The sequence below is a fragment of the Nannospalax galili genome, unplaced genomic scaffold (assembly GCF_000622305.1).
Source record: "Nannospalax galili isolate Female #2095 unplaced genomic scaffold, S.galili_v1.0 scaffold271, whole genome shotgun sequence".
NCBI lineage: Eukaryota > Metazoa > Chordata > Mammalia > Rodentia > Spalacidae > Nannospalax > Nannospalax galili.
In genome coordinates this window covers 4,051,139-4,074,653 of record NW_008331789.1, presented here as the reverse complement: position 1 = coordinate 4,074,653, position 23,515 = coordinate 4,051,139, and the positions used below count along the sequence as shown (strand labels likewise).

Sequence of the window (23,515 nt, the reverse complement as noted above, 5' to 3'; positions counted from 1 at the left end):
GGGATCTCAGCATGGTCTTCCCATTCCCCACAAAGCCCCCCCCCCCCAACTTGCCTTGTTTGCCAGTACTTACTTCCTTATCTGAAGAAGCTGATCACCAGAACTCCCTCAGCATGACAATTTCTTCTGAGTAACTTCCCGTCACTGACATACTTTCTTCCTTAAGTGTATCACAGGAATAGTCTAAACCATCCTGGATGTCTGAGGCATTTAATTAATACCACATATCACACTGACCTGGACCACGGGGATATCTTCAACAACTACTTATTTGTACAGCACCCTTGGCCTTAGACATTTTTACTGCTCTTTTTTGTTCAGACCCACACATAATTTTTGAGAAAAGTACGAAAGATATTCAAAAAAGGATAATCCTTTCAAACAAATAGTTCTAAAAGAATTGAAAATCCTTGTCAAAAAAACCAAAAAAAACAAAAAACAAAAAACTTGACCGATAACCTCACACCATACACAAAAATTACATTCAAATGTATTTTAGACTTAAATGTAAAAAAATAGGTAAAATACAAAGAAAAAAAGTTAAGAAATCCAGGAGAAAAATAGGACAAAATATTTGATATGCTAGATTGAGCAAAACCATTTTAGATAGGACACCAGATCCCAATCAATGAAGGTAAAATCAAAAGCCCAGTTAATCCAAATTAAAAACTGCCTTTCAAAAGATACTGTTAAGAATATGGGAAAACAAGCTACACATGGTAACGTTCTCCAAACATACTCATGACAATCTCTATTTACACCTTCCCTTCTGCGTCTCCTTGCCGTTGGGTTGCACTTGTAACTTTTTAAAAACATTTATTTTGTGTGTGTGGGCACAAATCTGTGTGGTCAGACGACACTTGCAGGAATTGGTTGTTTCCTTCCACTATGTGGGTTCCAGGGGATTGAACTCAGGTTGTCAGGCTTGACAGCAAGTGCTTTTTCCCCGCTGGGCCATCCGCTGCCCCTTATAAGTAACTTACTGTACACACACTTTCCAGAGATAAGGGGCAAGAAATGGCTCGTGGTATACTAGCACGTGAACAAATGTACTTAATGCTCATTTCCAGGGTGTGCTGGGTATGAACTCTGAAAACGTGGGCTCTGATGATCTGTATCTTTCCACTAAAATGACACGTATAGAGCGTTTCCGAAGCGTGAACTGTAGAGGTAGGTCTGGCTTTTATGTAAAGCTCTCTCAACAGCCCTTTTCAGACTTCTGGGGAACTCAGACCTACTGGAGGTCAGAGGCCTAGAACAAAGGCCCTTCTCAAGTTTGTTTCCTCTTTCGCATCCCGAATTGTCTAAGTGGATCAGAGACCCTGCTCTTCAGAGGTACCGTGGGGCCCGAGTTCCTTCACCTGTGGGACTCTGCCACCCCTGGGTATTGTGGCGTACCTGTATGTTTGGGGCCAGGGCACCAGCTTCTCTGGATTCCAGCTGGTAGAAGGGGTCAGGGAAGGTGAAAGTGACCCACAGTGCTAACCGCACTGACCTGTATACACTCTTCTGATGGCCCCTGAGTGAGAATTAGGCACATGGCCCCATGCAGAAAGTGGGGCTGGGAATGACGTGTCCAGTGAGGTGCGTGCGGAGCACACTGCAGTCCTACGTGTCCCTTGCCTGAGAGCAGACTCTGGCAGGTAATTCACCAATTTCCTTTGGTGAAAATTATTTTCTTTTTAGTTTATAGCACCGTGAAACTGCTATAGAATGATCTTAAGCAGGAAAAACATCAGCTTTACAGTAAAATGTGGACTATTTATGTTAGGACTGACATAAGCCTGGCAGGCCATCTGGTCATGGGACGGTGGTGGCCAGCAGAGCTGTTGCTGTCAGTGGTCCCCAGCAGGTAAAGCCTCACTGCTCCTTGCTGGTTCCTGCTCAGGAAGTTCCTGACCGCAGCAGGCAACAGCAAATCACTGCGGGGGGGAAAAATACATGAAGTTGAAACATTTCAAAATAGTGATTTGGAGTGACTTGTGCACTCCTCTCTTCTGCTGAACTAACAGAGGTGGCAGAGTCTGGGGAGCTAATTCTAGCATGTGTTTGTTGTGCTTATGCTCAGCGAACGGAGTCCAAGGCTGGTGCAAGCCCACAAGCGGCCAGAACAAATTCGTAAATGACACTTAGCATTTCCACTTTGATCCACAGGAAAAGCTAAGAGAGGCCTGGCCTGCGTTGTGCCTTACTACATTATTTTAAAACCCGAAGCACTGTCTTGAATGTGACTCCCAGATGTGACAAGCACACAGTGCCATTCAGGATCCCTGTAGAATACAAACACCTTCATGTGCTAAGAGGTACTAAGTGGTCTATGACCAAGATGCAGGCTTTCTTTCAATGACAAAATACAGTATTTTACCACCATTTTGAACAAAAGTAATTAGGGATAATTAACATAGCTCTATTTTTTTTTTGTAAACTAGAAATAAGTTCTGTAGAGTGGGAAATTCACTCTACCAAATATAATAATCATTACTAAAATAAATTCAGTGACCTTTTTAAAAAAGATTACAAAATTGAATTTATTGAGTTTTCACACAAGATGCACTTATAAAATTAGTACTGAATGCCATTATGACGGAAGAAATGAATACCGTCCACACTCCCAACAGCATCTGCAAAGGAAATGAAAACCTTCTGAAAACAACAGAAACAGTTCAAGCAGAACCAAGATACATTAAGTCACATCCCTGCGCTGTGTTTGGCAATGCTTTCTCCACTGTCCCTAGTCACCATGGACACCACTCCTTTGTTGGTGAAAAGGAGAAAGAACAGTATTAAAATGGGCACCACGCAAACACACGAAATGATGAAAATGTTCATTTTTTAACTTTAAAATACTTCCTGGTTTCACAAGGCATGTACATCTCCAACACCAATCTGCAGATTTCTTTAGTTAGTGCAAAACATTAGAAATCACTTCTGCACAAGACAAAGCATCAAAGCTTGCTTTCTATTTTATCCAGGATACGGACAAACCACCTCAAATTTGCCTTCTGTGTAAACGTGCCTGAAATTTTTGCATGAGAGCTGCCTTCTAGAACTGACATCACAGGGAATGAGGTCTAGAGGACCATCTTCTGGATGGTTTGAAATCAGACATGGTCAATTCTTTAAAATAGAAATGCAGAGGATTCTCAAGATAAAAATGGGGTGGAAATAACTTGTCCTAGGAAGCAGGCCACCAGCAGAGCAGAAACGGAATCCTGATCCCAAGCAAAAACCCCAGGGCACCTTCTGGCTGCTATTCCCAGCATCTACACTGCAGTCCCCAACACCCCATTTACGGTCATTTGAAACCCAGCACGGGCACCGTCACTTCTTGACACAAAACACAGACCCACCATGGAAGGACAAATGCATTCTACAAGCCCAGCAAGGTGCTGCTGGGAATATTTAAAACTGTTGCTTAAAAAAAAAAATCCTGTTAAAATCAGACAGCTTTGAATTTCGTACACCAACAACTTTATGGCCTATTCAACACCAAATCCTTTAAGCTGTAACTGATGAAAGCAATTAGCTTTAAAGGAAAACCAGTTTATGTCTTAAAGTTAACATTGCTTTGCTTTTCCAGTAAAAAGGTGCCTTTTTTTTTAAAACCATGTCACTGTAGTTAAATAACATACATACAACTCACGGTTTGCTTTTAAGAGTAACTGAAAAATCATGAAACATTTTTCAGTGATGTGTAACCTTCATTAATTGGTTTTCAATTAATAAATGAACTGGCTTAGGGTTTGTCTCCTATAAAACGTTGCATTCATCACGTCTTATTTAAGAGCGCCTTTTATTCTGATTAATTCAGATAGATCTTTAAGGATGACTCTGCTGGTAGGAACATTTACCTTGACTTATATTTAATTATTTTTCAATGCTTTGGCAGATGACGTAAAGTTTGAGAAAAGTTTGTGAAACAGCATGAGACTGCAAAGGTAGCCGTGGGGAGGCTTCACAGTTTCCTAGGTTCATCCTTGTACTGAAGAGGCCTCGAGGAAAAGCCAGCACTCTGGAAGCCCAGGCTGACAAAGCAGAGCAGCTCTTGCAGTGTTCTGGCTGGTGCCAGAAGTGGTGCTGCTGTTGGCTAAGCAGGAGGAAGTGTTCATCATCCATCAAGTTTCCCAGAGTCAAGGCTAGAGGCCGCTGCTGTTTTGTGATCAGACCTTCTGCCAGACCACATTTATGGAAGAAAGACTAAGATTTGCTTGCCATTAATAATTTAAGTTTTTAAATAAATATTTAAGTGCCATTTTTAGCATCTGTCTGTCCTGGTGGCTACCCCAGGGCTGTATCTTCACCTCATCAGCCACAGAAGTCAGTCAATTCGGTTCCCACAAATTGTGAACCTGTCTATCTCTAACAAATCTTTCTTTGAGGATCTGTGTTTTAATTCAGAGTTTTCCTGCGTTATGTCCTTCTCGTCACCATCTGGGGTTGTCAGAAACTGGTCAGAACTGCTGGTCACAAGTAAGGGTATGACATTTTCCTTCTGATGAACAGGCTGGCTGGTGACAGAAGCAGACAGGTTTTCCTCTGTGGAAAGACCTATGGGAAAGCAGAGCCACTGGATTAGAACTTGTTTCCCTTCAGTTCATCAACATGAGTTTATTAATATGTTTTCAGTGGCACTGGAAAGTGTCCATCATCCTCTCCTTTAGATAAAACAAATAACCCAAAAGCACACTGTATAGGTAGCTATGATTCATAATACTAAAACTCAGAGGCTGCACAAACTGTTTACGGATGACCAGGGATTTTACTAGGAAGAGTTCAGACAATGAACTGAGGACGATGGTTCAGAGTGTGCCAGAAAGAAGCAACATACCTTGAGAGGATTTGCACTTGCTCTGGGATTTACCGGAGGGTTTGCCAGGAGTGCTGGCGGGGGGAGGATTAAACAGCTTCTCTTCCATTTTGGCTTCCTTCACATACTGACATGATTTCCCCAACAGCACGATGCTATTAAGTATTTTCAGAGATATCAACCTATAACAGGCAACAAGACAAACCACCACTGTTGGGATTAATCTAGATCATGGTGTGAGTGAACCTCTTACCCTGGCTTTGGAGGTATAGGACCGGGTGAGGGCATGGGCTCAGGGTCAGTGGACCTGGACTGGTGGTTCGTGAGTTCCTTACACAAGTTTGAGTTTTCCATGGTTTTTTTTTTTTTCAAATCACAATGGAAAACTTCTGATGCATTCCTTAACATTCATAAGAAATCCTATCAGCTAGAGGCTTTTCCTGGTACTGAATGATTTGACTCTTACTATAAAACAAGTACAGATGAACAACAACAATAATCTATAACTCCACTTCCCAGCAACAGGCACAGTGGTACCAGGTGTATTATCTTCAGTGGTCTGCTCTGATCACACATTCCTCTGTACTTTCTCGCTGTGCAGAAATGGGGTCTACTTATTTACAAGGTAGCAGTGAAGACAAATGGAAGCAAGAGGATGGACTCGGGGCATTGTCTGAGGAGTCCTGCGTGGACCCGGGCAAAATCCTCCACAGCTGATCCAGAAAAGAGAGGGTCAGGCACAAGGCTCAGCACAGAGCTCGGCACAAAGAAATGCTAAGCAAGTTTGTTCTTTTATTACTGCTGTTGTTACTTATATAACAACAACAACAACACACACACATATGCATATACACGCACACACAGTTATATAAATATCTTTCCATGTCAGTTAATGTCTTTTGGTGGGTGACATTAAATGATCGTAAGACGTTTCTGCTGTATGGATTACATAACAAAGCCTGCTTGAAATAGCTCCCGTTTGTGGACATTTGAATTAGTTCTAATATTTTGATTCTATTAAAAAATTTCTAATAAGCGGGTCTTGGTGGTGCATGCCTTTAATCCCAGTAGAGACAGAGGCAGTGGGTCTCTGTGAGATCAAGGCTGACCTTCACCTCTTCTACTACATGCTTTTGGTCTTAACACTTGCTACCAGAGTCTCTTTAGAGCTGAGCTTTTCCCATTACTGTTTGTCCACTAGAATTTCAATGGTACCAAGGAAGGCACTTGGCTTCTTTCTGGCTGATTCCTCGAGCAACCTGGGACCAGTACCACAGCACAGCAGCCAAGACCCCAGGCCTGCTGAAAGGATCAGGAAGGGCGGTTGGTTCTGGGCGTGTTTTCCCTTCACAGCTGACAAGCACATCCTCTGTGAACTACGTATGAACAATTATAACTGAACAAAGGTTTTCATGTTTACTCCTTATTTATATCAAAATATGAGAAAAAAAAGCTTATTAAACAAAGACGAGAGCAATAACACTAGATAAACAGGGAACAATACTAAGAATATGTAGCAGAGAAAGAAGGTCTCATGATTTTAATGTCAAAATACTTGAGAGCTGGGTGTGGTGGCACATGTCTAAAATCCTAGTATTCAAGAAAAAGAGGCAGGATGGATCACGAATTTGAGACCAGGCTCTGACACACAGTAAACTTGAGGTCAGGTTGGAGTACATGAGACCCTGACTCAAAGAGCAAATGAGGGGCTGGAGAGATGGCTCAGTAGTTAAGAGCAATGGCTTCTTATAGAAGACCCAGGTTCAAATCCCAGCACCCATATGGTGGCTAACAATGGTCTGTAACTCCAGTTCCAGTGGATCTGATGCCCTCTTCTGTCCTCTGTGGGCACTGTATGACACGGGTACACTTACATACATGGAGGCAACACTCAGACACATAAAGAAAAAAAAAAAACAACCCAACACCCCCCTCCCCCCCGCAAACAAACAGGGACTTGTGAGATGGCTCAGTGCGTAAAGGCCCTTTCTGCCAAGTCTGGCGACCTGAGTTCAGTTCCCTGGACCCACATGGTGGAAAGAGAGAACCAACTCCTATAAACTGTCCTCTGACCACATGCACGCTGTGTTGTGGCACACGCACTCCCCCTCCCAATCAATCAATAATAAACAAAAGTAAAACAACAAAAAGGTAGGGTACGGGGCTGTAGCTCAGTCCAGTGCTTGCCTAGCACGCATGAAGCCCTGAATGAAATCCTTAGCACATTATAAACCAGGTATGGTGGTGTACACCTGTAATCCCACTATTCAGGCAGTAGAGGCAAGAGGATCCGAAGTTGAGGACCCCCTCCCCCCCAAATAAAACAAAACATGACAAGAGCTATATTAGCAAAGTGCTATGGTCTAAACATGGTTGTCTTCTTTAAGACTCAGGTTGAAATTTAATCCCTGTTATAATATATTGAAGGGTAGGGGCAGGTAGGACCTTTATGAGGTCAGTAGGGTTTTGTCCTCTATCAATGAACTAATCCATTCACTCTATTAAAGGCTATTTCCAGAGTGGGATGCCAAAGACCACTACGTCTCTAAACTGTCTAGTCTCTGGCCATGTGATAGCTCTATCACCTGGAGGATCTGTCAAAAAGAATGCCTCATAAGATGTGGACCCTCAACCTTGGACTGGAACCGTAACTAGAATAAAGCTCCTTGTAACTCACCCAGCCGGTGGTATGTATTTCCAGCAACAGAATGAGACTAGATAAAAGCACTTGTGGTTTTGTTGGAATGCAATGTGGGAAACAGAATGTAGCCTGATCAGAGTTCCATCCTGCTGTCGTCACCTGTCCACAGCTCTGAAGACCACTGCCTGACACAGGTGTTGCTAAGGCTGGAAGCAGTTCATGACTTGTAGTGTATGAAGGAAAACCGCAAGTGAAGCCCCCGAGTGACTATTCCTGACTGACAGAAGCACCCTGGCTACCTGTCATTTGTTAGGCAGCACATGAGTACCAGGCAAATGGAGGAAACACTCAGGACACTGGAACAGCACAGATGTCTCTGGAGAACAGACTTTACTCTGGGTTAGACTCTGGGGGACTCTGCTTATCTGCAACAACATTCTCCTCTGGAGACACTCAGACCTGCATTCTCTCACACACCTACACTCCCCAGTACACACGCTCTGTCCCCCACAAGGTCAGTGTAGGGAGGGTTTTCCTGATTTCCTTTTAAGCAGAGTAATCTGAAGTCAGGCTACTTATACCAACTTATATCATCAGTTCATGTCTTGAAAAACCAACAGTGGCAAAATGACATTTTACATGATTATTTTGTTACCACTTATAATTACTGTAAATTGCTTTAACTGTTCCCTTCTTCCTGTGTCTCCCAACCAGAATGTAAGCCAGGTGAGACCCACAAATTTGTAGATAAGGTTCAGCCAGCTATATACATAGAAACTGTAGTTTTTTGTACCACAGTTAGGTTGGTAGGACTGGTGTGCTGAATACTTAAACATGGCAAGCATACAAGAAAGTCAGAGGTTATTTTTAAAAATAAGAAAAATAACTGCAATGGAAGACTTTTTTCCATTAAAGGAAGTATGGGTGAAATCTAAGTCTTGAGCAAAAAGAACTTAACATAAAATATTTCATCAAAGATTAAACTCTAAGGTACAAAGTGGGAAAATTGTTCATTGGGTGCTACCAGCTTCAATTATATCTTGCAGTTATACTTTACTGTAAAAATCAAAACGTATTCAAGAACAGTCAGTCTTACCCAAAATAGAAGAGTATGACACAGGCATAAGACAGGATTCCTTGCACTTTAATTGAGCTTGTTACAACTCTGATGAGCTGGCCAGAAACAGACCAAAACAACAAAAACACACAGACAAAACACAACCACAGAGTGATTAGTCAATATTTAAAAACAGATTTCTTTATTCTGATTTCAAGACTTTAGAGCACACTTGCATTTAAACCCAAGAGGCTGGTTCTAGACTCTACAAGTCATTCCACAGTTGGCCTGTTTCTGACGTTTTCTGTGATGGACTGAGCAAGCTAGACATGTGCTGCAGCTGCTGCTGACTGGGAGGTCTCACCTGCCCAGTTCATCAATGATACCATCGTCTACACCTGACAGACGTGCTATCAGCTGACTTGCTGTAAGTGGAAACTTACTCTGGAAAGCAAAAAATACACTCATCTAGCATTCGTGCTGAAGACTGAGCCACTGGGCAGTTTTCTAATCCTGTTTTTCCTGTCCATTGTTTGAATTCTTTGAGATCCTCAATAACTTGCAGGAACATAGAGAAAAGGGAACCTCGGAAGACTCACACTTCTTAAGAAACTAAACACAAAATTAATTACTTAAAGGTCATAAAACTTCTTTCTCTTTTGGATAAGTGCAGCTAATATCTAATTTCATACTTATCTAACAGAAATACAGATATAACACTATCCCTGGAAGTCTGCTGGTGAGATCAGTTGAGAGAAAACAAATATTACATGTACAGGTCCTGGGAGCAGCTACATGGAAATGAAGCAGAGATAATTAGCCTCATTCAGTAATGTCAGGACTCTATTATGATGCTTTAAATATAATTAAGATTTATTAATAAAAAGAACTGTAAGGAGGTATGAGAATAGACTGCCATTCATTCATTTAAGTTTGACTACGAGGAAACAACACGGAGGCCCCAACAGGCGTCACAGCCTCTAACTGGGAATGGCTGTTACCAGTGAATTAATCCTTCTATTAAAAGTCAGTCAGAAAGTCTAGGTTTGTCCTCACAGCGGAATGCCTCATCTTCCCATTAGCAAGAAATATAAAAAGAAAAATGTAAAATTCTGCTTTCTCAATTTCTTTAACTTTTGCTAAATAATGTTTAAAGTCTCAATTTTACCAAAATTTTATGATTACCTTTCCCACAGTACACCACCTATTATTATATAATAGGCTATTAATGTAATTTAAAATATTTAGGCTATGGTTATCTGAAAAGTTGTTTATATTTAACATTAAACCTATTCATCATCTACCATCTAAAACGGATGGGCAAACCAACATGAAATACATGTGCCTTACTAACTCTCTCGTACATTTGTTAGTTGGCCTGCACAACACTGCTTCTGGGCCTCCGACCTGAAAACAGCTGCATGGGTTTTGATGGTAGAGCCATCAGAGGAGGTGGAGTTAGCAAACTCCTAACAGCACTATGGCCTGCAGTGCTAGTATCCATGGCAAAGCTGTTTTGAAAATTTCATCTAAATAATCAAAGCTGGTAATATTTTGGGGGAGCTGATTTAAATTTCAAGACTTTTAATTTGAAAAAATATATGATATTTTCTGAGCATAGCAGCAGGAATCTTCAACAACAACAAAGAAAAATGGAAAAGAAACCTTAAAAGTGGTTAGTTATGAAAGTTACCAAATGTCTTCTTTTGGGCATCCCATACTTTAATCTATTTTGCTTGCTTCCAAATTTTTCCACGTCTAAATGCCTCTGTAACGCTTGGCCTGCTCATCACTTGCTGCGTGCCTTGTATACCCAGTTCCTTAGCATAAATCCCAGCACTGGAATGACTGCATTGAATGTATCACTGTCAAAGTGGAATGCCCTCTATATATAGGACCCAGTTATAGTGCTGCACCACGCTCTGGAGGCCATACCAGTGCTCACCACCAGTATGTTCATTAGAAAAGAAGACTCTTTGTCCAACGAATAAGCAAAAGACTAGTCTCATTGTTAGGAAGTCTATTTGCACGAGTAATATCACTTTCCTATTGGATAGCTCAAAAATCCAAAATAATAACACATTTATCATTTAAAACACACTTTTCTTTCAAGTTATTCATTGATATTTTTTATACCAAGACCTGTTGAACAAACTTATTGATAATACATGTAACTAATGTTCTACAATGATGGGTATCTAATCATAAAAACATAGAGAAATATGGACTTACTAAAACAGCTAGTGGGAGAGGAATAAACCCCATCCTCCGTGCTACTGAGTCACTGTAGTCAGTGTATGCCTGCATAGAAAGTAGAAAGGATTCAGTCTGGGTTTAACCAGCAGATCTCTGCTCACCAGCAAGTGCTCCACACAGGTGCATGTGAACAGGAAGAGAACTGGGCACCTAGCTCGCATTTTGTAAAAGGATGTGGAAATAAATCTAAAGACTCACGAGAGTTTCAAACAGGAAATTATGTAAGTATCACAATGCTGTAAAAAATATACTATCCAATGTTACATGTTATTATATATTAGTATCTAGAAAAAGATGTAAGTTCAAGTCTATCTAGTTTTCCCTTATTTAATATTCCACAGTAAATCTAACCACTGCTGAGCTAATTTCAGGATATGCATTTAATAAAGTGCTCACATTCTTCTGTCGGCTGCTAACCAGGTCAAAAGCAAGGCTGGCTCTATATTCACTGTAGACCTAAAGGTGAATAAGAAAAAGTATTTTGGAACCTAGTACAATACACAAAGAGAAAAGGTTTAGACTGTGGATAAAAGTGTTTAATAATAACCCAGAAGCAGATGTTACTAAGTAAACTATTATTTACAGTTCCGGCAGTGTGAGGCTGTGAGCAACACCACCTCAGCCCCTCAATCTGCTCTTTTCACAGGCTTTTTGAAGGATTTGTCTCAAAGAGGAGCATTGATTATGATTCCCAGAGTTCAGAATTTAAGGAACAGTAGCTTTTTAAACAGTGCTATAGACATACATATACATGTCTGTATATGTATATATACAATTTGGAATTTTAAATAAACTGTTAAAAAAGTATTCCCGTGTATGCCTTTTTTAGAAAAACAGATGCTAATAGGAAGTGGGGCAGAAAAGGAGCTGGCCATAGTACACCACTGCAGAAGGCATGAGGCACCTGAAAACTGTCATTTCGAAACACTAAACATTGCAAGAACACTTGAATCAAACCTATTTATTTTTATTACATGTACTGAGAAAATGACCCTATCAAAAGAAAACCCATAGATTTTTGCAACTGCTACTTCATTCAATTTTAAATCTTTGATTTAAACAATAAGTACCAGAATAAGAGTGTTTATCAAAAATATAGCTCAAGAAAATTGAGAAAGCTTTGAACTAGGATGAGGCTAGACCATGAAATTCCCCTTTTTTATGTATCTCTACAGGAACTGATATCCACATATTTATTTCTAATAATTCTGTAGTACATGGTTACAACATAAAGCAACCCCCCTCAAAGCTTCTTTGATGATCCTATTTTAAAAACAGACAGTGTGAGTCTAAGAACTTAAGTGCTACCCTTCACTTCCACTGAACCAGGACTATTTAATATGGAAATGAACTGCTTCCAGTAATGTAGTAAGTTTTAGAAACTTCTTATTATAATTCTAACTACTGATATAATCTGTGATATAGTGAACTGTAATTTACCAGTAATCTCCTGTTTTCATAAATGCAACAAACCAAAGGCTGCAACTTCGTAATATTAAGGAGTCAAATAAACTTTAAACACTGAATTACTTCTAGAAATACATACATCTGCAGTAATGTCATTGAACTTGGTGATAAAGGCATGCTTTACAATATCCACAGCGATTTCTGATGCGATCACCATACAGACATCTGGAAACAACACCCACAGATGATCTATAAAGTATAAAAGGAAAAAAAAACAAAAACAAAAAAAATCAGACCATCACATCTCTTCATATGAACAGAATCTGTATCTCAAACTATCAGAAGCCTGAGATCTCCATCTGGCAAATTATACCATTTTCATAATAACACAAAGAGAACTAGCATTCAGTGAGTTATAGCCTTTATCAAAAGTCACATTTTATCAAGTATATGTGCGCGTGAGTGTACACACTCACGCACCCTCACACATACAATAAATAAATGTAAAAAAGTTTTTTAAAAAAGCATCTTGAGGGGCTGAAGAAATGGCTCAGCAGCTAAGAGCACTGGTTGATCTTCCAGAGGATCTGGGTTCAAATCCCAGCACCCAAGGGTGACTAACAACCATCTGCAATTCCAGTTCCAGAAGATCTGATGCCCTCTTCCAGCCTCCACAGGCACTGCACAACACAGGTATACTTACACACATGCAGACAATACACTCATACACATAAAATAAAAATAATAAAATATTTTAAAAAAATTTTAAAAGTAGCTAGGTGTGGTGGTGCATGCCTTTAATCCCAGCACTTGGGAGGCAGAGGCTGGCAGATTTCTGTGAGCTCAAGGCCAGCTGGGAGCTACGGGGAGACCTTATCTCAAAAAACTAAAAAAAAAAAAAAAGAAAGAAAAATTTTAAAAAGGATCTAGATACACAAAGGTATGTGGCATGGGGACATGTCCCACCATATGTCAAATGGTCTTTAGCTCTATTCACATCAGAACTGCTAAGATCTATGATCTGAGCTTACAATTTCTATAAGGAGGTAACTTCTGGAATTATATTTCTAAGCTCATATATCTCATAGTATAACTGATTAAGACTTTTCAAATGTACCTGGAAAACAAGCCATGAGCATGAGTGAAATAAACTGACAAGAGGTTTCAGATGCTCAGGAAATCCATGATGTTGGGAGTAGCATATGAAGTACAAAATACGGCCTGTTCCATCAAGAACTCGGGCTGGGCATGGCTGTGATCACCTTGAATCCCAGTACCCAAGAGGCAGAGGCAGGTAAATCGCTGTGAGACTGAGACTAGCCTGGCCTAAATAGAGAATTTCACCTGCCCGTGTTATTAGCCTACGAGCCCTATGAAGGGTTAGCACTGCTCACTCCTGCCACATAGCTGTGCCTTTTGCCTGGGATAGAGCATCTCAGTGAATATCTGTGAACTGAATAGTGGAAAATTCATAGAATCCCGACAACTTCGTCAGCCGTGATTCAGGAGTGGATATAAGTAATAAAATTTACTATTTTGCATTCTGTTTCTAAGATTCATCACTATTTGAAATCGTAATAGTATTCAGGTAAAAGATAAATGTGATGACAAGCAAAGGTTCTGGGCTGTATAGTTATGAGACAGTCTTGAGCTGCAGGGCTTGGAGAGACATCCTTGTCCCTAAGAACAGCTCCAGAGACACTGGGTCTTATGGGAAATGACAGCATCTCACTCCACAGACTATGATCCATCCATTCTCCTGAATAGTTATTTCCAAAACCCAAACAATGGTATAGACAGTCGCTTTAGCACTGACATTACTCCACTTGAAAGAATGGTTTTGCCTTAACAGCAAAATTAGAAGATACTATATTTGTTTCAAGAGCTAGGTACCTGGATTCCAAGAAAACTGTTCCATGTTTCTTAAGCACACAATTAATAAAAGCACATAATTTGTGAATCGTTCCTTAATATCTAAAAAAAAAAGAATATGAACAGATGAATGCTACAGTACTTATAAAGAGGGAGAATATGTACTTCTATTAAAACATGATAAAGCTATTACACCATGTATATATATCTGCAAAAAATACAGTTGTTCTTTAGAAACAACTTCAAAATTTCCAGCACGCAAGCCCCTTTATATAAAGTACTGTGACGTCTGCACATAGCCCATGTGCCTCCTGTCACTTATCAGCTCTACATACAGCATCTCCAGATTTCTCAGATTACCTCATACATCACTGCTATGTGTACAGCTGTTGTACTGCATTATTTAGAGAAGAGGAGCAAGGAGAGGCGTGATTTCATGTGTCCAATACAAACACAGTTTTTGCTTTAGAATATTTTTGACAGGCATAACCACAGAAATGTATGACAACTGTTTGCATTTTATAGAGGAAAAAAAAAAGAAGAGATAAAATACAAGACTTTAGATAAAACAAGCCCCTATGGTTCCAGGCAATATCCACTCAAGTAGTGGATAAAGCTCTTACATAAGAGAATACTGGCATTATAACAAGATTGCTTGGGGGATATAGAAAGAATGGGGGGTGTGGACAAATTAGCTTTCGCAATGGTACAATCGTATTTACCATAAGTTATTAACTTAGTTGGAATGGATTTACTGAAAGTAAATAATTGAATTCCTGATAAGCCAAGTTTATACATTTCACGTTTTCAGCTCTTATTTTCTTCCAGGAGTGCAAGGTACTATGTAATCAAGAAACAAACGTGTTGCAGTGAGTATGCATGCCCATGTGCATGTCCATGTAAGGCTGGGGAGGCTACGGCTAGGAACCATCACTGACATAGAGATGAAGAGGCTCTCAGACAGCCCGCTGCTGTTTCCCATTCTTCTGCTCTCTTAGTAACAGGCTCACCTACACCATCCAACTGTGGCACCTCCTGTAAGTACTCCACATTTCAGTTCCACCTCACTGTCCTCTGCAGGGCTGTCTCCTCTATTTCCTGTTCCTGTTCCTCTACAACATGATCTGGACTTTTCTTCCATAGAAAACACCTGTCCTCTAGGTGCCTGGGCCTTTACTATCTGCCTTTCCTAAATTCTTAAACTGTTCTAGTCAGTGCTGTCACCTTCCTTTCCAGAGCTGCTGACCTTATTTGCCATCAGTCTGTGCTGTACCTTTACTCCCTTGAAGCTCGGTGGGCATAATGGCTGCTCTATTTATGAAACCAGTGTCAATCTTTAAGCAACGCCATGTTTGAGGGGTAAGCTCAGAGCAGTGAGTCTCAAGGTGCAGAGCAGACACACCCTTTTACGCATGAGTTTTCAAGCACACATGCTTTACCTAGCTTCAGAGCACATGTGCACATTCCGGGGTGTGATTTCAAAGGTGATACAACTTAAAAGTATGTCCTGCCATAGATCCTATCAAAGTCAGACCAACAAAACAAAAGAAAACAAAACCATTCTCTGTAATTAGTCGGTAGATAGGGACCTTAATTCATGGGATTTCAGTTTTTAAGATACTTTTAATTGGAATTCTGTATAATTATTCACAAATCAGTCTCTACAGGTGTACTAAAATCTTTTCTAACTTCCATAAACAAAGTTAACAAAGAAATGTACTGATTTTTAACTTTTTAACTAAGAGTGGCTATATAATAAAAACTTGGTTCTTAATTATCTGGAATGAAAAATTTAGTAAATCATTTGAAGTAAGCCAAAGAAAGTTATGAATACTAGTATAACAAAGCAAAAACCAAGAGCAGTATTTAAATTCTTTGCATCTGATTCTTGGACACACGGAGTTGCAACACAGAGAAAGCCTACAACCATTTCAACTGTAAGGATACAGATTGGGGGGGGGGTTGTTTCATCTTATCAGAGGATATTTAAGACAAAACAGGTTATTTCAAAATATGATGAAAATTAACAAAAACGGACCAGTTTTGATAGATAAATGCAATTTTACATGAAGGATAATTTTGAAAATTAAGAAGAAGAGTTAACACCATAAAAAACTAAGTTTTTATTTCAAGAATCCACTTATCACTATGAAAATGAAGCTACAGGATTATACATATAGATACAGATGAAGCCAAGACTTTAAAATTTGAGCTATAGTAAAGCATACCTCAATCCTTAAATTTTTTTCATAATAAAATCTTGTATCACATGAACAATGCAATGAAGGACATGCTTCCACTGTGTTTCAAGTTCAGAAAAGTCAGATTCTGACTAGGATTGGCTTAAAGACTAATTAAAAAGCCCAATTTCTACTAAAATGGGAATGCTTTCTCTTTAATAAGAGCTTAAAATTCCTGGTGATTAGCCTCTGACATTCCAGTTACTGAGCCCCTTTCCTCTGCTGCACCCCACTGCACTGAGGCCTTTCCTCTGCTGCACCCCACTGCACTGAGGCCTTTCCTCTGCTGCACCCCTCTGCACCAGGGATGACTCTAACACATTTAGCACTGCAGTTTAAGTGGGGTGAGTGAAGACTCTACTTCAAGCAGCTTTTAGACTTATTGCAGCCATATAGGTCTGTACTGAGAAGAATGAACTGGCCAAATGACCTTTTGAATGCACAAGTCACATCATTAATGAGTTAAAAAAACCCCTAAAACTATGGAAAAATGTCACCATAAGAACATAAATCACAAATCAGCTAGGTTTCACAATCAGCTACTTTAAAATGAAATGGATAAAAGGATAACACTGGTTTTATTAACTAAATATGTCCTTCAGCAAGTCCACTGAAGAAAATGCACAATCAATGAATACTGGAAGTAATAAAATTACTCTAAAAATTTCAGTTTTCTACATTAAAACAGCATTAGGTACTGGACCTTATGCTATATATTTCCTAGTAGGAAAAGAAATTGACAGGAAAATGCTTAAGGAAACAAATTAGCAACCTGGAGTTCTCAAGGCATGGCACAGAGGACCTGGCTCTCGTGGTGTGGTCACCACAAGTGCAGAGGCCAAAGAGACACACAGAAAGGGCAGGCAGTTGCTCTGCCATCCTCATCCTGGTAAGACAGCCAAAGGGTTCCTCACCTGGGAATAGGTTTAAGAAGATGTCACAGGCTAAAGTTAATTTTTTATAAGATGCATATAATGCATACCACTTTGCACTGTAACATAAACTATTTTACTTTTAAGAAGTAAAGCAAAAAATTTTCTAGTGCTAACTACTAAGCATTTGAAGCCAAAATATATCCCTGAATGTCTTGTGAACACACTAATCAATATGCTTTCCCCCACCTGAGAATAGTCTTAATACCGTATGGAGGCTGTAATCTTTTAAATCTAAGATGTTGCATTTTGGGAGCCTTTTCATGAAAGAAAGAAAAAGACAATTATTATGCCAATATGCTGGTGATAAAGTTAAAAACAATTGCCTGCTCACAATTTTGAGGCCCTTACATATAAAGATTGAAAACTGTTATGACTCAAAATCTGTGTACCTAGTTTAAAGCTCTGAAGGTACCTACTAAGGCACGTTATTGATATAAACTAAGTATGATTTTAGTAAGGAAAGAAATTCTTCTGGTTGAGCGAACATACATAGAGCTAACCACGAAGCACTGACGCTATCAGCTCAGTTTTCACTGAACCCTGCTTCTCTTTTCCCACCTCTCTGTTCCTCTGGAATTTGGACACTTGGCCACACGCATGCAAGAAACAAGGAATATTCATGTGTGGGAAGAGCTCACAGAGCCCGGCTCACAGCTTTCAGATCTAAGTCCATCGTGGCCCCAAAGAACTGTCAGGACTACTTAGTTTTCACTTGTTCTTTCTGTACCACCAAGTTTTCAAATCAACAATTCCAAACAACTGTTTGTTTCAGTTTACTTATATACCATATTTTCCTTCTCAGATATAGTTAAAATTTACATATAATGAAATGCACACATCTTACGTACACAGGTTAGTTGCCATTTTAAGTAAGAAATAGAACAGTTCTACCTCCAAGAAAATTCTCTTGAACCCTTTTCTCCAGCCAGCATCTAACCACTCTTATTTCTATCATTAATTAATTTTGTCTGATCATAAGCCTCAGATGAATGAAATTTAAAAACTGAATTTTCTGAGTCTGGTGTCTGTTACCAGACACAATACTTGAGATATACATGGCAAGATACATAAATAATAAGTTTTTTCATTATTATTATTATTGTGTGTGTGTGTACATGTGTTCATGTTGGTGCATATACGTGTATAGAGGCCAGAGGTCAATCCCAGATGTCATACCTCAGGAGTCATGCACCTTGGTTTTTCTGAGACAGCGTCTCTCACTGTCATGAGTAAGTTAGTTGGCTGGCCAGAAAACCCCAGGGAGCCACCTGTCTGTTTCCCCATCATTGATATACAAGGCATGTGCCACAACATCCAACTTTTAAAAATCTATTTATTGAATTTTTGAGACTTTCATACAATCTATTTTGATCATATTCCTATCTCCTTTCTATCTGCAACCTCCCTGACTATCCCTGCCCAATTTCATGTATTTAATTACATATATATGTATACACACACACACACACACACACACACACACGCATATTCAGCTCAATTTCTCTACCCAAATACACCAAACTTTTTACTAGGATTCACTGAATCTCAAACTCAGGTCTTGGTGCTTATGTGGCCAAATATTCTTACAGATTGAGCTACTTCCTCAGCCCATTTTTCCTTTAACTACTGAGCAGCATTACATGGTATGACTACCATTTACCTATTTTCCTGCTGATAGACATCTCTGTTATTTCTAGTTTTGAACTATTCTGCATAAAGCCACCATGATCATTCTCAGGGTTGCATTAGGGTAGGTGAACAATTAACTATGTGAGAAACTATATGAGAAAGAAACTCTCAAAACCTTTTCCGGAGCAGTTATAACACTGGCCATCAATGCAGAGAGTGCTAGTTCACCCTACCTTGCCTAGCTTTGCCACTGTTAGCCTTGCAGAATATTCTAGAGGGTCTGAAGTGATGTCTCATTTGACTTCTTTCATGTTTAAATGATGCTAGACACCTCTCTAGGAATTTACTGGCCACTCAGACATTTTCATTTGTGAAATGGTCAAGCCTTTCTTCCATTTCTAAATTAGATTACCCTTTAATAATTACTTGACAGAATTTGCAATATATATTCAGGGACCAAAAACTTCTTTGTCAGACCTATGTATTTCAACTTTTTTCTCTTAGTGTAAATAAGGTTTTCCTTTTCGTTTTTAATGAGCATAGATTTTTTTTATTTTGAAATTCAATTTATTTATTTATTCTTATGGTTAGTGCTTTTTGGGTGCAGAATCTAAAAAATGTTTGCCTATACAAGACTTATAAATATATCCTCCTATATTTTAAAAATTTAGGATTTATGCTTTTGGTAATGAACCACTTTGAATTAATGTTTTGGGAGGAGGAGAGGGATTGAAGTTCTTCTGGTTAACCTTTATTCAGAAGTTTTACCACTACTCATTGGAAATCAAAAGCTCTTTTCACTAAGCATTAATGTGTTTTAGAAAATACAACTATTTTTATTAAAATGTTATTCAACATTTGTTTATGCTGAGCCATTTTTAATGAACTTTGATTAGAGCTATAAGTAGAATCTATCTGTACTTACCGCTATTTGACATTTGAAAGAGATTGTTCTTTTCAAACTTCTTGAAAACACTTCCTTTAATTTCAACAAACTGAAACAGTAAACAGAAATATCATCTTTATCCTGTAACAGTTCTAAAAATTGACTTGCTCCATAGAAAACTTCCTAGAGAATAACACAGAACAAAGAATTTCATCTCATTCACAGTATTACCACTAAAGTGCCTTTCTATCTCAAAAGAGAAAATAAATCTCCTACTTACATTATTGGACATCATGATAGTGAGCAGTGACTTATTGTGTGAGTTAAAGGCTACGTTGAGAGTTGTCGCTTGAACCATTATGAGAATTGCATGCAGAACTGCGAGAAGGTCAAGGGAAAACAAGGTAATGCCAAGAAATTCTCAAAGTGAATATGAGGAAAATGATATTTTCTAAACCAAATCTGATACATTTTCTTATTACCATAATTTCCCTATTGTCTTTTTGGTAACATTTGATAAGATGTATGCAATCCATATGACACAGACAAAAGTAGAAATGAACCCCAGAACACCAATATACTTAGGACATGAGTCCTTTTGAACACAGTAGCTCTGTTTTTCTGTAGTGTACTTGTCATAGTGCTTAAGAGTTAGGCCCTCAGCCAGGCGTGGAGGTTGGGCTCCTTTAATCCCAGTACTTGGGAAGCAGAGGCAGGCGCACCCCTATAAGACTGAGACCAGCCTGATCTTTACAGTGAGTTTCAGACCTACAGGGAGACCCTGTCTCAAAAAGACACCAAAAAAAAGTATTAGGCATTACATAAATGGAAGTAATTATGATCATGAAAGAAGTTTAAAAAAGAACACAAAATAAAAGTTAGCTAGTGTGGAGTTGGTTTTCAAGCAATAACGGAATTTTAGAACAGTAAGAAACACCTAAAAATAAAGATTCTTCTTCACATGTCATGGAGAATTTTATCATATTACATGTGGAATAATTTCTCTTTGTTCACTAAAATGAGAACAAGAATCTACACTTACAGTTACTGACCCACCTAGTCCTTTAATTTCCCAAGTACTAACCAGATTTCTTCAAAGTGTCACTGATAGTAAGAAAAAGATACATTCCTGTGAAAGAGTCCCTGTTTCTTAAGGAACTCATGAGTAGGTATGCACGTGTGTATAAACAGACATGTGCGGATATACAAACACCCACATATTATAAGGCACTTATTCTTCTAAAAAAAAACTTCAAGCAAGAGACAAAAACACAATCTCTTAAATTTATCAATTCATAAATTTAAAAATAACTGTAAGAAAAACTTTAAGCATGGCAGAGTCATAGCTCTCTATGAATGTAAGTATAGACACATACCACCTTTCAACAGAATCTGTCCTCATAATCAGTGACAATAAGAAAAACGAGCTGTGCACAGCAGAGGCTCTAAAACTAATTCTATAATTACTGTTACAACCAATGTCTCAACAGGAATCGGTGATTTCATGTTAATCTTCAGTAAATACACGCACATAAAGACAGGGTTAAATCTGTGAGGTCGGTAAAGAAAATAGACCTAGTCTGCACTGACTGCAATGCCCAGCCTGGAAGGATACAGACATAGAGAACGGCCATGAAGAAGTGAGGGATCACGCCGATGTGTGCTCTTTTCCTTTCCTTAGGTTCTGTGGCCGTCCAGTAGAGAGCATCTAATATATCTTGTCCAAACGACGAAAAGAGACGATCGGCAACCTACAGAGAAAGAATGCAAAGATGCTCCTCACAGCTCACTTAATATTTAATTACAAGTCAGATGAAGTCAAACATTGGACCTGATTTTTTTTAAATTTTTAATAAGTACATGATTAGAAGAAGCATTTCACTACAGCTTTAACATATTCAGTAACACACTCCAGAGCAAGAGTACGTCTCTTTCACAAGGAGCTGTAAGTTTCTAGGTTCACAATTGAATTAATACAGTTATACAATACTGAACTCAGTATAAGCCCTGTAAGACATAAAATTGAATGAGTTTTTAACCTTAAAAAAGATCTCCATTTCATTTTCGAATGTATTGTTCCGTGCAGGACTAACACTGAGATGATGGTGCATGCGTCTCTAATCTGTATGTATCTATTATTAGTCGTAATCGTTTGCATTTGGATCCTTGGCACTTGTATGTCTATAAAGTCATCTGGCAGATTTCAATGGTAATGTTTATCACCTCTATTAATAACATGATGTAAATTTCCATGCTTCCTCCTCAAATGTAATACATTTTGGTAAAAATTTGATTTTCTTTTTGTGTGTATATCACACAGAACATCCCAAACCATCTTATTCAACTATATACTCACTTCTCATATGGCACACTCCCATAGCCTCCCTGCCCCCAAATGTAATACATTTTGGTAAAAATTTGATTTTCTTTTTGTGTGTATATCACACAGAACATCCCAAACCATGTTATTCAACTATATACTCACTTCCCATATGGCACACTGCCATAGCCTCCCTGCCCCCACTAGAGCCCTTATACTGTGATATCCGTGCTACTGTTCGCTGTGTTGTTGGCATCCCCAGCTGATCCCCACTACTTGTCCATCTGGTGAATATAGTCAGCCTATCTAGAAGTCTGTTTTAGGAAGGTCAGCTGTTCCTCATCTAGCAGCAATCAGTTGTCAATATTTCTTTAGATAAGATGGGGATCTGCTGTTCATTTTCCCAGCTCTATGCTGGGTTATTATCTGGGAGTCCGTTAGGCCACCCTGGCAAAGAACTCAAAAGAACGTTATCTCCTATTTGGCATAGTTGCTTTTTATGCAGCCTTTAGCTATGCATATGGACTCTTAAGAAATTATATTGGCCCCTTTAATCTTTGGTTATACTTTCCTTTGGGGTGTTTAAGGTCATACAGTTGGACCAGATAAACCAATTTATTTTTACTCTTAAGGTCATTTGAGGATCTGTTCCTCAGGAGTTACATGGGCTTGGGAAGAGCCCCTGGCTCCTTTCTTTTCCCAGTTCTGCCTATGTGAAGATAAGTCAATGGTCGCCTCCTTGATCAAGAGGACAGGTGACCCACCACCATTATAGGACATTTTGAGAGATGCTCATAGTCCCCCAGAACTAATCAACCTAGGAGGGCAAGGAGCAAAAAGTGTCCTTTTTGTCCCTCTGACCAAATTAATATAGGCCTCAAAGTATGTCTGTTAAACACCCAAGAAGGTTAGTTCCATCAATCTGGTACTTTTAATTACTGTGTGTCATGTAGACAAATCTTGGGCAAAGACCAATTGTTCTCAGATAAACCTCACCTAGACATATATTTCTTGATGTGCTATGTATAATTCATCTGTAGGTTGTTGGGGTAATATGGTTCCCTCTGGTTTTTAAAACTATCTAGGCATTATTTATCCCTTGCACTGTCTCACCCCTCCATCATGGTTTTCCCACTTAAGGTGCCCCCATTTCCCCCTTCTCCCTTACTAATACCCTTCTCCTATGGTCCTACCTCTCTTGAGCTCCTTCTTTCCCTTTATCCCCTAGGTTCCTTGTATACCCTTCCCTCCCCCATCCCTTAAAATAACCCCATTTTTATCCATATCTCCCTTATTAATGCCTATTTCCTACTGTTCTTCTCTTTCAGGTTCTTTCTTTTCCTTTACCTCCCAGGTTCCTTTCCATTATCCTGGTTCCTGTAGTTATGTCTGGATACATACTCACATATCAGGGTTTGGTTCTAGGATCCACATATGAGGAAGAACGTATGTCGATTTTTTTGTG

The 23,515-nt window shown here is 39.1% G+C and overlaps 1 protein-coding gene across 4 annotated transcripts in view; it reads right to left on the bottom strand.

The window, feature by feature from the left end:
* Nucleotides 1–2,507: 2,507 nt before the first annotated feature.
* Nucleotides 2,508–23,515, bottom strand: part of Tapt1 (transmembrane anterior posterior transformation 1) — a 63,656-nt gene continuing 42,648 nt past the window's right edge. For 2 of the 4 annotated variants that reach the window (XM_017796553.2, XM_029560517.1), the window contains 10 exons: nt 21,346–21,481; nt 20,011–20,108; nt 19,770–19,839; nt 14,062–14,142; nt 12,308–12,417; nt 11,158–11,217; nt 10,738–10,806; nt 8,545–8,621; nt 4,829–4,989; nt 3,038–4,548 (listed from right to left, as the gene is read on the bottom strand). In XM_017796553.2, the coding sequence (XP_017652042.1) occupies nt 4,319–4,548; nt 4,829–4,989; nt 8,545–8,621; nt 10,738–10,806; nt 11,158–11,217; nt 12,308–12,417; nt 14,062–14,142; nt 19,770–19,839; nt 20,011–20,108; nt 21,346–21,481 (1,092 nt within the window). In that variant the 3' untranslated portion in view covers nt 3,038–4,318. Of the gene's footprint in view, nt 2,622–3,037; nt 4,549–4,828; nt 4,990–8,544; nt 8,622–10,737; nt 10,807–11,157; nt 11,218–12,307; nt 12,418–14,061; nt 14,143–19,769; nt 19,840–20,010; nt 20,109–21,345; nt 21,482–23,515 lie in introns of those variants that run through there. The other 2 variants (XR_001872304.2, XM_029560518.1) reach the window with 2 other exon arrangements.